General features: G+C 31.8%; 1 protein-coding gene across 1 annotated transcript; it reads left to right on the forward strand.

Moving 5' to 3' along the window:
• The first annotated feature begins 2476 nt into the window (after positions 1–2476).
• Positions 2477–10429, forward strand: LOC115703695 (cathecol O-methyltransferase 1). The gene is made up of 4 exons (XM_030630931.2): positions 2477–3083; positions 9301–9611; positions 9712–9776; positions 9864–10429. The coding sequence occupies exons 1-4, from the start codon at positions 2533–2535 to the stop codon at positions 10158–10160; spliced, it is 1224 nt and encodes a 407-aa protein (XP_030486791.2). The 5' UTR covers positions 2477–2532; the 3' UTR covers positions 10161–10429.
• Positions 10430–17265: the final 6836 nt, after the last annotated feature.

Here is a 17265-nt window from a genome sequence, read left to right on the forward strand (position 1 = left end):
CCCTTTTTCCGTACCTTTTTATTTGGGCTACTGATACTCTCTCGCGACTCTTAGAGAATGCCCTAGACAAAGGTAGCATTAAGGGGATCAAGTTGAGCCGAAATGGCCCTCAAATTTCCCATCTGTTCTTTGCCAATGATTTTATTTCGGTGGGTAGGGCCACGATAAAAGAAACCACGAGTTTTTGGCAATGCCTGGAGAAATTCTATGATTGATTGGGTCAACATATTACTAAAGTAAAAACATCTATCTTTTTCGGTAAAAATACCAATGATGGGACGAAACATAGTATTAAACAAGCTTTGGGGCTCAACTTGGTAGTAGGAAACATCAACTACCTAGGACTCCCGTTATTCCATAGGAAGGATGCAGACTTTAATTTCATAATGGATAACTTGGTCTCAAAGTTGCATGGGTGGAAGTTAAAATCGTTAGCTAAAGTCGATCGTGCTACTTTGATTAAATCGGTGGGTCTTTCCTTACCTGTGTATACCATGCAAACGATGAAGTTGTCTAAGAAACTTTCAGCTAAAATAGATGGAATGGTTAGAGATTTTTGGTGGGGTCATGAAAATGGCAACCGAGGAATCTATCTTAAGGCCTGGAATAGGTTGTGCCTCCCTAAGTCTAGAGGCGGTCTTGGGTTCCGCAGGACCTCAGAAATGAATCTAGCTTTTTTTGGCTAAATGGGGTTGGGCCCTTCTTACCAAGGATAATTTGTTGTGTTGCAGGATTTTGAGTGATAAGTACCTTAAAAATAGACCCTTCTTGAAGTGTTCGTATAAGGAATCTAACTCGTGGTTCTGGAAGAATGTTTTGAAGTCCAAAGAAATTATAAAGAAAGGAGCATGCAAGCTCATTTTAGATGGAAAAGATACTGATATCTGGGATGATCCTTGGGTGATTCATAATTTTTTTCCCTATCCTAAAAATAGATGACCCCAGGGTTGGGAGAAAGTTGCTGACTTCCTTACTGATAATGGGAATTGGAATGTTTTCAAACTCAACTTTCTGTTTGACCAAGAGACAACCAACAATATCCTTAAAGGGGGTAGGCGAGGGGGCCAAGGCAGCAATAAATAGATTTGGACCAAAGAACCAATTGGTCGTTTCTCTACAAAATCTGCCTACCTCGCTCAGGCCTTGACATGAGCGCCACCTACTAGGGTGGCTCCCGCTCTTTGGAACAAGCTTTGGAATTCTTGTATCCTAGAACGTCATAAGATTCTTTAGTGGAGTATTCTCTCGAACGCCTTACCGATCGGGTTAGCTTTGGCTAGAAGAATGCTGATTGAGGATGTGTCTTGCCCCTTTTGTGGTGAGAAAGAGGAAACTATGGAACATCTTTTCCTGTATTGTAAATTTGCTTTTCACCTCTGAAGGTCTTCCCCCTGAGGCGTGATGCCAATGCCTAAGTTTGGGGCTCGAATGTGGGATTAGGTCAAATTCCTTTGGAGCCTGAAGGATAAAGGAGTGAAGGTCAAAGAAATGTTTTGTATGTTTCAATTATAGGGGACACAATTTGGAAAACCCAGAACGATAAGGTTCATTCTAATAATTATATTTGTAACATTAAGCATTGTATTGACTATATTTTTACATGTTATGCATATTTTGGCCCTTGTTTGTTTCTTTCGTTGGTGATTTTCACGCCTCCTGCTTGGTCCCCCCGTCGGACGATTGGGTCAAAATCAACTGTGATATTAAAGTTAGTAGCGACTCAATGTGTGTGGTGGCCTTGGTGAGAGATCATAAGGATTCGATTTTGTGGGTGGCTAGCAATATTCTCAACTTCTTTAATCATCTCATTGGAGAAGATGCATCATGTCTGTTAGCCCTGGAATCAGCGACACGTGGGAAGCATTCTTTTGTGATCATTGAGAGCGACTCTGAAACGACGATCAATACTTTGAAAGGAACCTCTTATGTTTGGAGTATTAATAATTATGTGCTTCAATGTAAAATGCTCTCAAACCTTTTGATTACTTGTAACTTTTTATTTATTTTCAGATTTTATAAGTTTGTTGCCCGTAATGTAGCTAAATGGACTTTTAGTGGTAATGTGACTAGTATGGTAGATCCGTCTTTTATACCAATTAGCTTAATTTGTAATGATCTTCAGTTCTAACTTATTTGGTACTTAATATAATTACGCATTTATTCGGAAAAAAAAAAACACAGTACAATGCAGCCACAAATGAACATCATATATGATTCATATACCTCTAATCTTTTATCACTAGAAGGGTGGTCATACTTCTAATCTTTTATGCTCTACATTTTAATAATGCATTTTTTACAAAATAAATATATTGAACCTTCTAATGTTTTTTATTTTTTATTTTAGAAAAGCACTTATGAATCTCACAAGTTGCCAAGTTGGTGAACAAGAATTTTTGTGATTTAAAGCATGCTGTTTTTTTTTTTTTTCACTTTTGGACATTAGGCGTGGGATCCTTTTATTCAATTTGTGGTGTAAAAAAAAGATAATGTACTTTGAGGTGACAAAGTTTGTTTGACACTATCTAAAGCATGTTGATGTTTAAAGTTGACTTGATCGTTAGAGACTATAAACCAAAACTAATAACTGAATTATTTTATCATTGTAGCAAACACAAATTCAATCTCAAGCACCAAAAAGAAAGTAGGTACTCTCTCATGGCTTCTCCCTCAGAAAAATTGGAAAACTCTCCACAAATCGTTAACGATGAAAGGAAACAAGAAGAAGAGAACTTTGCATACGCAGCACAGCTTGTGAACTCAAGTGTGCTCTCCATGTCCTTGCAATCTGCCATTGAGCTTGGAGTTTTTGATATCATAGCCAAAGCTGGTGATGCAGCCAAGCTCTCCGCGCAGGAGATCGTGGCGCAGATGCCTACCACCAACCCTGATGCGCCTAGAATGTTAGACCGCATCCTCAGAATGCTGGCAAGCCACTCTGTGCTTGCATGTTCTCTGGAGAATGAGGATTTAAGGGTGTACGGTCTTAATGATGTAACCAAGTTATTTGTCACAAATGAAGATGGTGTTTCATTGGGTCCATTCATGTCTTTGTTGCAAGATAAGGTCTTCTTGGATAGCTGGTCAGTCTTTATTCCATCCTCTGTATATGTGCTGTCCATTTTTCCTGTCCGAGGTATATGATATTGAGACATCGTTTTGTTTGGTTTTGGATTTAGACTTTTCCCAAAATTACTCTGGATTTCCGAGGTATAACAAAAAAAAATTTCTCGGAAAACTAAAACTGAACAAAAAAATAAGTTATGTATAATAATAAAACCATACCTGTTTTAACTCACGCATACATTAATATTTTCTTGTAAACTAATTTTTTCAAATAAAAAAAAATAAAATCAGAATACATGTATAATGTAATCTATAAAAATAGTACCAACTAATATTTTTATTTTCTTGTTTTATTTTATAATATACGTATTAATCTAAAATTTTAAAGGTTTTTTATGCATTCATTATTATTTTTTATTTATATACTGATTAGTATATTTTTAATAAATATTTCTTGTTTTTGTTTTCGTAAGAAATGCTGGGTTTTTTTTTTGGACATGATGCACAGATGCAGGTAGCTTTTTTAAGTGGATATTTTTTAAAATAAATATTTTGTGTGTGATGTTTTTGTTGGATCACGCTCTTTTATCTTGTTGAGCCGCTAACTTATTTTAGTTCTCTCATTAGTATGATATTATCCGCTTTGGGTTTAAGTTTTCACGGTTTTATTTTGAAAAATTTACAAAAATACTCGAATTTGAGTTAATTTTTACAAAAATACTATCACACTATGTTTTTTCTTAAAAAATACTGTATTTTTATAAAACAATAGTGAAACACAAAACAGAACAACTAAAAACAATAATAAAACAACTAAAAGAACAAGTTAACAACCATAGAATTATAGTAAAAATTTAATATAGTACACAGTATAAAACTTACACAATATTTTTGAAAAAAAACACAGTATTTTGAAAAAAATTCTGCCCCACAGTAAAAAAATAAAAAAAATTAGAAATTTCAGTATGTGGTGTAATAATCTCTTTTATTTTTGGGAACCTTTTCAAAATGGAAGAAATTACACTCTATACCCATTTTTTATTTCTTATTTTAATTTTTACCTTCATTTTATTATTCTTTAATTTGCACTCAGTTTTATAGGTCATATCCAAATTATGTGCATTAAAAACTCTAATTTTGATAAGTTATGTGCGGTTATTTTGGGCCTAAGCCCTCACAGTTTTATTTTGGGCACCTTCCCAAATTGCCTCATACTAATGGAGAAGGTGAAATACTTATATTCAAGACAACTCTTGTCTATTCTTTCAATATGGAACTTTGGTTGATACCCCAACAATTCTCCTCTCAAACTAAGGACTAACCTGTGACATACCCTCCAGCGAAACTACCTTGTACCGCTGCTATCGCCAAATGGAATACACCGTCTAACCTTCAACATTGCCATGAAGACTTTCAACACAAGACACGAAACATAGATCTCCATCTTGTACCGTCGTAATCACCAACAAGACACTCCACTTGACTACTACAATATCAAGTAGAATTTCGATATAAGGCAGCATAGATACTTAATTGCAAGGTCATCACATTGAGAAATTCTTGAACTTTTGGACTTTTGGCTCTAATACCACTTGTTGAGCCCCATTCTTTCACCTTGTCGGGCCCCCATCTCAATATGACTCCAACATTAGTATAATATTGTCTGCTTTGGGCCTAAGCCCTCACAATTTTGTTTTGAGCACCTTCCTAAAAATGTCTCATACTAGTGGAGTAGGTGGAACCCTTATATTTAAGGCAACTCTTGCATATTCTTTTCATGTGGGACTTGAGTTGATACCCCAACAATTTTAATGCAACCTAGAAGAAAAAAACTACCTTTAATGATAAGCTTTTAGTCACAACATAAAATTTTTATAATTAAATGTGACTTTTAATCACAACATAATAATTTTCATGCACAAATTGATAAGGTTATATTTATAAGATCTTAAAAGAAATAACCCACATATTTAATTAGTATTTATTTAAGTAAATTAAAACTATTTCAAAAAGGTAAAGTAAATAATTTGTTAAAAAAAGTCAATTAAAAGATAATAAAAATTATATATTAAAATACATATAATACATACTATTTTTATTCTTTTTTTTTTTAAATAAAAAAAAACCATAGGACAATTAATTTTTTATGCATTATACATATATTCTAGTAATGATATAAAAAAAAGGTTAAGTTTTTATGCTTAATTTTTCAATTAGATTAGAAAAATTTTTCATTTTTGGATTATATGGGTAAGGGTTGTTCCACTGAAAAGAAAAAATTGAAAAAAAAAAAAAAAGTTTTTTGACAGAAAAAATGGAAAAAATGAGTTTGACTTAAATATTTTATATATAAACATATTTTTGATATAATGTAAAAAAAGATTTTTTTTTTATTTTTTTTACTTAAGTAGCTAAGGTAAGTAAAAAATTCGAATTTCTCTTTTAGTATTTGTCATTGGATCAAAATCTAATGGTTTAATATTTTTAAAATTAATATTTATAGTTAAATTTGTTTGGTAACCATCAATGGGTAATACCCATTAAGAAGTGTTCCATATATATATAAATATGATACTTTTAATTAGTTTTTTTTGATAATATTAAATTGGGGTTTTTACACCACATACTGAAATTTTCTATATTTTCTCTTTTTTAGTGTGTGGCAGAATTTTTTTTCAAAAATATTATGTATTTTTTATACTGTAAATTGTGTTAAGTTTTTACTGTTGTTTCTTAATTGTTCTACTATTGTTTGTAACTATTTTGTTTTATTGTTTTACGGTTGTTTTATAAAAAGACAGTATATTTGTAAAAAATTTCATGTGGCAGTAAAATTGTAAATTTTTACCTAAAGTTTAATATTTTTGTAAAAACCCCATTTAAATTTAATTAATTAATACATCTCTTTAACATTCCATTATATTTGTTGTTTTTATTGATTTAATTAGCTGAATTATAATGTTTTCTCTTTTACTATACTTAAGTGAAATCATACACTATAAAATAGTATTTTTAGTTACAACAAAAGTTGTTATTAAACGTAATAAAGTTGTGACTAATTATAAATCACAAATCTAATATTGTGACTAAAAGATTTGTGGCTAAAGGTATTAATCACAAAAATTACAATTTGTTGTGATTAAAACTAAATTAGTGACACTTTTTACCTAAATACTATGTTTTAGTCACAAGTAACTTTTTATTGTGAGTGAAAGTAATATTTAGCCACAAAAAATTTAAATTATGACTAAAGAGTTGTTACTAAATGTAGCTGTTTTTTGTAGTAATAATTATTGCTACTATTATAATTGAGAATTATTTGTCATCACACATGTATCATTGGTATTACTATATATACTGGATACTAGTAGGGGTGAGCAAAAAATTTAAGAAACCGACCAAACTCAGTACACCGACCGTCCGAACACTGAAAAAATCGACACCGAAAAAACCGAAAACCGAAAAAAACCGCCTTTGGTTAAAACCGCCTTAACATGGTCGGTTTTAGTGTCAATGGCAAACCAACCAATTAAACCGAGAACAGACCTAACATATATATTATATATAATATATATTATTTTTGTACATATTTAGTATATAATTTTATTAAACTACTTTTACTTATATCTTTTTTATTTAAAGTCTCAATTATTCATTGCTTTATTTTATTATAATTTGATGAATTTACGTATTATATACACACATTCATAAAATAATATGAGTTTTTTTTAATATAACTCATTACCATATTAGTAGAACACATAATTTGAACAAATTTAAAAAAAAGTTTATTTTACATTATTTATTAAACTAAGAAATTTTTATTTTTAAATTATATGATATTTGATACAATACTCAAATTTTTTTAGTTTTTATATAATTATAAAAAATTAAAACTTATTTTTTTTTAAAAATAAAGTTCGGTTTGTAAACCCACCAAACTGTGGATTATAACGGTCGGTTTTTTTTACATTTTTATAATGGTTGGTCGGTTTTCGGATTAGAACCATAAAAACTGAAAACCGAATTTTGGATTTTTTTTGTGTAAAAAACCGACCGAACCTACCGTTGCTCACCCTTAGTGGACAAAGAATTGGACAAGATATATGGGTTGAGGACCCACTTTCTAAAGAGAAACCTACAAAAATACTGATTTTTGGCCCAATCTTTACAAAAATATTATCACACGGCAGAAATAACTTTTATCATGTCTTGGCCATTTGTTTTCTTTTATACTCTAGACAAAAAAAAAAAAAAAAAAAAAGAGGTCTCCATCTTTTACACCCACAGACAGAACCACCACAGGATCACCAGAACAATCAAAAAACAACCATATTCCGGTGAGATTCAGAAAAAAAAAAAGTGAAATCGACGTCAAATAAATAGTCATGGCAAAACACTTGTAAAACAACATTAAAACAAATTAAACAAAAGAAAGAAAAAATGGATTAAAAAAAATAATAATGTTCTGCACAGCCTCAATACCAAATGCAATAACAGTTATATTTGCAAGCCCAATCTTAAAAAATTAGAACCAAAAAATTACTAAAACAATACAAAAATAAATGTAACACAATAAGTATATATAACTACTTAAAAAACATAAAAAAACCACACACCTCAAAATATTTTTTTTAGTGAGCTCGTCAAATATATTTTTAAGAGATCCAGAATAAAAAAAAAACCACAAAATAATCATAGAGAAGGAAGAAGAAATATATTTTAAAGCCTCCATCTTCCACACCCACGGATAGAACCACCACAACACCACGAGAACTCCCAGAAAACAATCATTAATTCCAGCGAGATGGAGCAAGAATAGTGAAAACAAAAATAAATTATAGAAAATAACCGTAAAACAACACTAAAACAAATAAAAAAAATAAACAAATAAAAAATAATTTAAAAAACTAACCATCTTCTGCACAGCCTCAACACTTGATGCAATAGAGGCTATATTTGCAAGCCAAGTTCTGGAAAATTAGATTAAAAAAACCATACTCTTATCTTTCGAAAAAATATGACTGAAAACTTAAAAAATTAAAGAAAAAGAATGAAAACAAGATGAAGAAGAAGAACTGAATAAGAAATAAAATAACAATATGGAAAGAAAACTAAAAATAAAAAAACGTGAATGTATGGATTTTAAAACAAAAAAAAAAGAGAGAAACTTATGAAAAAGAAGAAGATGAACATGGAGAGAGAGAATAGGAAATAGGATGAACATGGAGAAAGAACATGTATATTTTGGGTCTCATCTTTATCATCATCAATTTTAAGTAAAAAAAAATAATTATAAAAACTTATCACAAGGTGAAAACATCAATTAAATCAAAATTATATATATATATATATATATTTATATAGATTAGAGAGAAAGCATATACGTTTATGTATATATATCAACATCAAACCTTCTAATAAAAAGTTTTTAAAAAAGCTTTTATATCAACATCAAACTTTTTGTCATTTCCCAAAACATGACAAAAAAATATATATTTTAATAAAAAGCATTATACTGCCGTATAAAACTTATAAAAATACGCAGTAAAAAAATAAGAAATATTGTCTGGCAGTATTTTTGTAAAAAATGAGAAAAAGTCAGTATATTGTGTAATTTTCCCCTTCTTAAAAGCAAAGCTTTAAAAACCAATTAGACTTTTAATTAAAAGGGAGAAAAAAGATAAGAATATAATGAGAATAGTAATAGAAAGTGAATGGAACTAAATTTAAAATGCATAAAAAAATAATAAGAGATTATTAAAAAAATTTCTCATTTTGCATTAGAAGGTCTTTCCTTACATTTCAAATGACAAAGTCATTCTACTAAAACAATAGAAAAATCATGTAACCAAATAAAGGAATAAAATAAAAATTATTTCATTTCCATTTTATTTTATTTCATTACTTTCAACCAAATGTCACATTAAGATTCGTTTGGTATGCCTTATTAGATTATATTGTATTATATAGTAATAGATTATATTGTGTTTTCTTTCATATTTTTACATAATGCTACCTAAAATTTTGATTTATATCAAAATATTGTACGTAGATAAATACTAAATATAAAATAGAAAATAATTTAATATAATATTATATCATATAGTACGGTGCATCAAATATCCCTAAAGAGCTTAAGAGTTAATCTACAAATAATTAATCAACATACTTTTAGTATAAACTTTTATAAGCTTTGCTTATTTTGAGTTCTGAGCTACAATGAATGAGCAGGTTCGAGCTGAAAGGTGCAATTCTTGAAGGAGGAATACCCTTTCATAGGGTCCGTGGAATGCATGCTTTTGAGTATCCAAGCTTGGACCAAAAATTCAACCAGGTATTTAACAAAGCAATGTACAATCAGACTACTTTGGTTTTGAAGAAGATCCTAGAGGTTTACAAGGGTTTTGAGAACCTTGGGAAAGTAGTAGATGTTGGGGGTGGTTTAGGAGGGACCCTAAACCAGATCACTTCCAAATACCCTCATCTTAAGGGTATTAATTTTGACTTACCTCATGTTGTAGAACATGCTCCCTCTTATCCAGGTATTTTCACGAATGGTTTTCTATTTATGAAAGTCATGTCATATATTTTCACCAAGCATTTGGTGTAGGCTTAAAATGAAGAAACTTGTAAATGTTGCAGGGGTTGAACATGTGGGTGGAGATATGTTTGAAAGTGTTCCATCTGGGGATGCTATTTTTATGAAGGTCAGTTTTGAAAGTTTCCCAATTAACTTGTAGACACTTTTTCTTGATAGTACTTTTGACTAATGTTTACTAATGTTGATAATTTAGTGGATACTTCATGACTGGAGTGATGAACACTGCTTGAAACTACTAAAGAATTGTTACAAAGCTATTCCAGACAATGGGAATGTTATAGTTATGGAGGCCATTCTTCCAACTGTACCAGAGACTAAGTCTGCTGATAGATGCACCTCCCAAATGGATGTGCTTATGATGACTCAAAATCCAGGAGGAAAAGAGCGCAGCAAAAAAGAGTTTTTAGCCTTGGCAACTGGCGCAGGATTCAGTGGCATAAGATTTGACTGTTTTGTTTGCAACTTTGTGATCATGGAGTTCTATAAGTAGATTGTTAAAGCTGAACAAAGAATAAGTGAGCTCTTGAGAAACAATGGTGAACTAGAAAGAACACAATGATTTGAATGAATTGTAATAAGCTCTACATTATCAGTAGTGACTTTATTTATTTAGACTGAGATGAAAGAAGTTAGACAAAATAGTTACAAGAATTGTAATTCAGCTGTAATGACAACTTCTCAACTAGTTGGGAAAGCCTCTTGTGTATCATTAACATTCCCCCTAAAAATAATTGGAAAGTAGAGAGTTGCATTGAGAGATAGCAAGAAGCTTGGTAAGTAAGTCTGCTATTTGGAGATTGGATGGCACATAACGGATGTCCCAAGAGTTGGCAAGGACTTAATCATGCACAAAATCAAGATCGATCTTTATGTGCTTCATCCGGGCATAAAAACAGGACTCAGAGTAAGAAAGTTGGCTCCTTGGTTGTCTTTGACAACTAATTGTTGATGATTTTCACAATGAGCATGCTATTAAAAACAATAATCAATACTCTTTCAAAAAAAAAAAAACAATAATCAATATAAAGACATGCTCATGCTCATGAGTCACTTAGAATCATCAACTAGTTGTCCAAGATCACAAGAACATAAGATGGTCCAATAAAATCGACCATTCCATTGTGGTCCTAATTACACAATATATACTATAAATGACACTGCGTGAGTAATGTTTAATTATGTCAGTCCTTATAAAATATTCTTAAACTAATTGCATTTGTAACCAAATGATTTCTGAATGACTCAAGGCCAAAAAACGGTATTCAAACTCTGTACTTAATCTTTCTACATCATGTCGTTTTCTTGAAGACCAGCCAAGAAAATAAGTAGTAGCCTACTACTTGTTTGAGATTGAACGACGATTATTGTGACAGTCAGTAGTCCCATGCTCCGTAAGGGGAAACACCGGGTAAGCTGTGCAATCCCACATCGCCTGGGGAAGGTCAAGTGGGATGATTCTGAGATTGTGTAGGTATGGGACTACACAGTTGAAGAGAGCTTAAATGGATTGATTGTTACTACCTATATCAACAAGGTGCATCTTGTTTTTCGGTAGCCCATCACGAAAGAACTCCACAGTTAAGCGTGCTTGACCTGGAGCAATTTTAGGATGGGTGACCTCCTGGGAAGTTTTCCCAGGAAGCGTGTGAGTGAGGACAAAGCACGCTGGAAACACTCGTGTTGGTCTGTAGGGTCTGTCATTAATCCAGGAAGCAGCCAGAGTGACGTACTCGTGTATAAGAGCCATTATTTCGTGGGTGTAAGGGCCCAATGGAGGCTTGAAGTGGGGACGTTACAATATGGTATCAGAGCAATACGGTCCTAAATAATGTGGTCAGCCCTAACATGTAAAGTTCATTGCCACGAGACGAGCTCGACTCACTGTACTGTAAGTTTTAGTTAATCTATTCATGTTAGTTTTACATATTTTATGTTGCGTTACATCTTCAGTGTAACTAGAAGTTTTCTTTGTGTTTAGAAGAATATGTCTTAAAATTTTATGGGTAGGATTCGATCTATGAGATATTTTTGGAAAAAAAAAAATTTAAGAAAATGTTTCAAGGTATTGCTATATTACGTAATTTAAGTTTGATTTTTGATAAGTTGTACTTATTTTCATAAATAAGGAGCATAAGAAGAGTGTTTTTCAAAAGGAATTTTGTTATAAGCAGATTGGAGTAGAGTATGTTAGGAAAAAAAAAGAATTTAGTTGTTATATTAGTATTTCTAACGAGAGTGTATGTTTCAGGTTTAATAAATTAGACATATATAACTCTTGGTACGTTCTTAAGTTTGATTTTTTTTAGTGTTAATGGATTGATTGGTACTACCTATGTCAACAAGGTGCATCTTGATTTTCGGTAGCCCGTCTCGAAAGAACTCCACAATTAAGCGTGCTTGACCTGGGGCAATTTCAGGATGGGTGACCTCCTGGGAAGTTCTCCCAGGAAGCGTGTGAGTGAGGACAAAGCATGCTTGAAACACTCGTGTTGGTCTGTAGGGTCAGTCGTCAGTCCACAAAGCTGCTAGAGTGGCGCACTCGTATATAAGAGCCATTAATCCGTGGGTGTAAGGGCCCAATGGAGGCTTGAAGCGGGGACGTTACAAATGTGATTGTGACAGTCAGTAGTCCCGTGATCCGTATGGAGAAACACCGGGTAAGCTGTGCAATCCCACACCGCCTGGGGAAGGTCAAGTGGGATGATTTTGAGGCTGTGTAGGTGTGAGACTACACAGTTGAAGAGAGCTTAAATGGATTGATCGGTACTACCAGTAGCCAGAGTAGCATACTCGTGTATAAGAGTCATTCATTCTGTGGGTGTAAGGGCCCAATGGAGGCTTGAAAGGAGGACGTTACAAATGGTATATGATTAAGCGAGTAAAAGAAAAATGTATATGAGAATTGGATTAAGTGATTTTTGTTCTCGTGTTATTCTTAGAAAGAGTGATTTTGATAGTAAGTCTTATTCATATTCCATTAGTTGGATGGATTAGTAAATGTTTCTTTTATAGTGATATGCATGTAGCTCATTCCTGAGAGTATGTTAACTTGTGTGCTTCTAAGCCTATATATTGTCTAGCTCGCATGTGTAAGAAGACCTTTAACGATCCTTAGCTTACATGTAGTTTATGTAATTTACAGAAGACATATGGTCTGTTTGAATGACATCGGTTTGTTAATGTAAGGACCCAATGGAGGCTTGAAGCGGGGACGTTACAAATGGTATCAGAGCCTTGACCCAGCCGAAAGTGTGGTCGGCGAGGACGTCGAACCCTGCAAGGGGGGGGGGTGATTGTGACAGTCAGTAGTCCTGTGATTCGTATGGAGAAACACCGGGTAAGCTGTGCAATCCCACACCGCCATTCATTGGTCAAGTGTGATGATTCTGAGGCTGTGTAGGTATGGGACTACACAGTTGAAGAGAGCTTAAGTGGATTGATTGGTACTACCAGTAGCCAGAGTAGCGTACTCGTGTATAAGAGTCATTCATTCTGTGGGTGTAAGGGCCCAATAGAGGCTTGAAAGGAGGACGTTACAAATGGTATATGATTAAGCGAGTAAAAAAAAATGTATATGAGAATTGGATTAAGTGATTTTTGTTCTCGTGTTATTCTTAGAAAGAGTGATTTTGATAGTAAGTCTTATTCCTATTTCATTAGTTGGATGGATTAGTAAATGTTTCTTTTATAGTGATATGCATGTAGCTCATTTCTGAGAGTATGTTAACTTGTGTGCTTCTAAGCCTATATATTGGCTAGCTCGCATGTGTAAGAAGACCTTTAACGATCCTTAGCTTACATGTAGTTTATGTAATTTATAGAAGACATATGGTCTGTTTGAATGACATCAGTTTGTTGATGATATATTAAATCATTATGTGTAGGGCAACATTCTTAAGTATGCTACGAAACTATAATAACAGAATTGTAGCTTTATGGAGGAAATTAAGGAAAAAAAAATTACATTCAATAAAAGAATGGGAACAATTAAAGAGAAGTTTGCATAAGTTCTTCTACCCTACTCTTTGTTGTTTGTTATTTTTGTATTGTATAATGTGTTCTCAAGTGGCATATAAGGATGTTCATAAGAGAAGAATTTTTTTTATAAAATTACGAGCATGTTATTGCAAAATTTATGTATTTAAAGCACGTATATATAAGTTATTGTGATGGAGTATGTTTTGTTATTTAAGTAATGTATAAAGGAATAACAATACTTAAATTAGGTTGTATATGTTATATGTGTTGTACTTTGACCAATAAGATAAAAGTTAAGTACATATTTGTTGGGTCCATATGGTAGATAAAGAGGTCATGTAGTAAGTGGTGACAAACATGAAGTCACTCGTGTATTTGGTAGTTAAATTTTGAGGACGAAATTTCTTTAAGGAGGGTAGAATGTAATACCCGGTAAAAATATACATATATTTTAAATTTTATTGTTATACAATTTGTGTGAGAATAAGTAATTTATTTATTTCTACTAATAGTGAATAGAGATAATTGCTTAGAATAGCATTGATAGATTTCTAAACATAGTTGAAATTATAGTAAGTGTCAAGGTAAAATTAAGGTGTTTTTACGAATTAGGATAATTACTCAATTAAAACCCAATATGAAAGTCTATTAGAGTCTTGTAGATTATTGAGTGGGTAATTTATTGTATGAGTACATTAAATAACATTATAATGGAATTAATGTTAAAAAAATTCGTAGGTTTGGATAAATTCGCAGGATTAAAAACTGTTTTAGTAAAATGATCATATCTAGAGTTTTAGAGCTCCGATTAAGGTGATTCCAGTGGCGTTGGAAAGATAATTCAAAGATCTATAAATTTTATAGAGATAGTTATATCATAATTCGGAAGTTTTCTAGGTGAAAACTGAGCTAAAGTTACGAGATAGATGGCTTATTTTTAAAATTTAAAAATTAGATATTTGTTGATTAAATAATATTTTAGCATTTTATTATATATTATTATTTTTAGTTAACCTAAACCTATTAGAATACGGTCTCTCATAATCTTCAGTACATATTTTTTTATCAAACCCTAAACTATCATAGTTTTAGTTTTCCTTTCCAAACCAATTAGTCAAAGCTTCATTCTTCTTCATGGTTGCTCCTACACTTCTTATTTTTCTACCTTCATTCTTAAAGTTTTGGATTTATAATCAAGGTTTGCGGGCTTGAGACATCAAATAGAAAGTTGTGAAGAGGTATGAAATATTTTCTTGCTCAATAATGCTAAATGCTAAATGTTATCTAAGGTTCGGACCTATTATATTTTTCGTTTTAAAAAAAAAACAAGTCCCAGTAAAGTTATGATATCTCTCTTGATATTGATCCGTTTTTAGAGATTTTTGTATCGTTAGAAAGCTTATTCGATGATCTAAAATTTTTATCAAGAAACTAATAACCAATTCGGTGTTCTTCTATGTCGAAAATTATCATCTTTCTGCTATTGTTGTAATTCGTTTTCTTTATATTTCCAGAAAAATTGCTTTCACTTAAAATACAATAACTCTCTCAATTCTAATCCATTTTTAATGATTTATATATGGTCTTAAAGCTTATTCAATTTCCCATAAGTTTTATGAAGAAACTTTTTGTTAATTCGAACTCATACTATGTCAAAAAGTTAGTTTTTTTCAATATCATGTAATTCGTTTTATATTTTTGCTAAGTCGTGTAATTCGTTACTCCATATTTCTTCTCAGAAATAGTTTCAGTAAAACAATCATAACTTCCTCAGTTTTAATCTATTTTTAATGATCTTTATATCATTGGAAAGATAATGAAATTTTCTATAATTTTTATGAAGACAACTTTCACTGGATTAGTATAGTTGTTGGTCAAAAATAGTGATCTTTCTGTTGTACTGTAAGAGTACGAATTTTAATGTTAGGGCCTTGAATTATGTGTTGTTATAGGTAGTAGTGACGAGATAACAAGTCTTAAGCAGTGGGATTTGAGGATCTTGTCCTCAACAAGAAAATTCATTGAGGTGCTTGGAGTAGCAAGAAGGTGTTCTTAACAACTGAGGTAAGAAGAGTGGACATCTGTGCACAGGGTGTATGTTGAAACATACAATTTTATTATGGGTTTGTATTTACATGTTTTATTCTATGGTAGATTGTTGTTTTATGCTAATGTTACTAGTGTGTGATAGTGATAAGGCTTTTGACTGTTTGTGTGAGAATAGCACTTATAGGATAGGTTTTCTACTGCTGGTGTGAGCATAGCACTGCAGGATATATTTTTGGCTGCTTGTATGGGTTTACTTGTAGGTTATCCTATCATGGGTGAGTACAACTTGTGATAAGGGATTGCCCTATTGGATGCCGAGTGTGAGAACAACACAAGGCAGGGCAAGTTACACTTCATGTCTGATCAACATGAGTGGGAGTAGATTATCGCACAGTAGATTATCGTATGTGAGGACAATGTGCGATAACATACTATGTGTTATGTGTGTGAGTATAGCATGCATTAAGATTACACTGTGATATGATGTTGTATTGTATGTGAGAATAATATGTGATATGACATGTTGTTATATGTATGCAAGTATGGTATGAATTAATTTGATGTTGTGATATTGTTATACTTATGACTATGTTATCTAGTTTGGGGGGGGGGGGGGGGGTTATGTCCTACATAGCTCTTCTTACTGGGCGTTAGCTCACGGGTACTCTGTGTCCAGGTAAAGACAAAACTAAACAGTGAGGATGGCGAGCTCGAGGCGTGGATTACATGTTAGGGGATTGTCATGATGTTTTGGTTTAAAAATATTTCATTAAAGATTATGATTCAAATAATTTTTGTAAAGCTTTATATTTTAAGGTTATGAATAGATAAATGTTTGTTTTAAAAATAATGAGATCTCATGCTAAGTTATTTTTCATTAAAGAAGTCTTTTATTGTCTTTATCTTAAATGGTTTTAAATGGACTAGCTACTGTGACGTCTCGGGAAATCGGGGCGTTACAATTATCAACAGAGTTGGCCTAATCGGCATCTGTAATTTGTTGGACATCTGTAAATTTTGAGTTGGTGTAAAGCTGAGACTACATAGAATGAGTTGTACATGTTTGCAAGCATAATTAGAGGTTGGGGCCTTTAAGGAACTGATTTAGCTTGTTTATGGCAAAACCATATTCAACAAAATAAATAGTTTTTCTATTAGATAATTCATACATTATAATATATAATTTTTTTGATTTTATAAATAAATATTTTTTTAAATGAATTTTATAAATATATATATATTTGACTCAGAATTAAAACTTTCATAGTTTTTTATTTTATTATTTATTGGGCTTTTATATATGCTCTGAGTTATAATTAGTTTGTGAAATCAGTGAAAAGGAAATATTAAATTTTGAGTTGTATAAATAATAGCAACTAAGTGCATGTTTGACATTATAATTAAAAAACTGTTTTTTGTTTTTTAAAAACAGAAAATTGTTTTTTGAAAACAATTTGGCTTGTTTGGCCTTATTTTTTGAAAACAGTTTTCAGAAAACAAAGTTACAAAAAACAAGAATTTTGAAAACAACAAAATGTTGTTTTCTGTTTTAAAAACCAATTCACTTT

The sequence above is a fragment of the Cannabis sativa genome, chromosome 1 (genome assembly GCF_029168945.1).
Source record: "Cannabis sativa cultivar Pink pepper isolate KNU-18-1 chromosome 1, ASM2916894v1, whole genome shotgun sequence".
Taxonomy (NCBI): Eukaryota; Viridiplantae; Streptophyta; class Magnoliopsida; order Rosales; family Cannabaceae; genus Cannabis; species Cannabis sativa.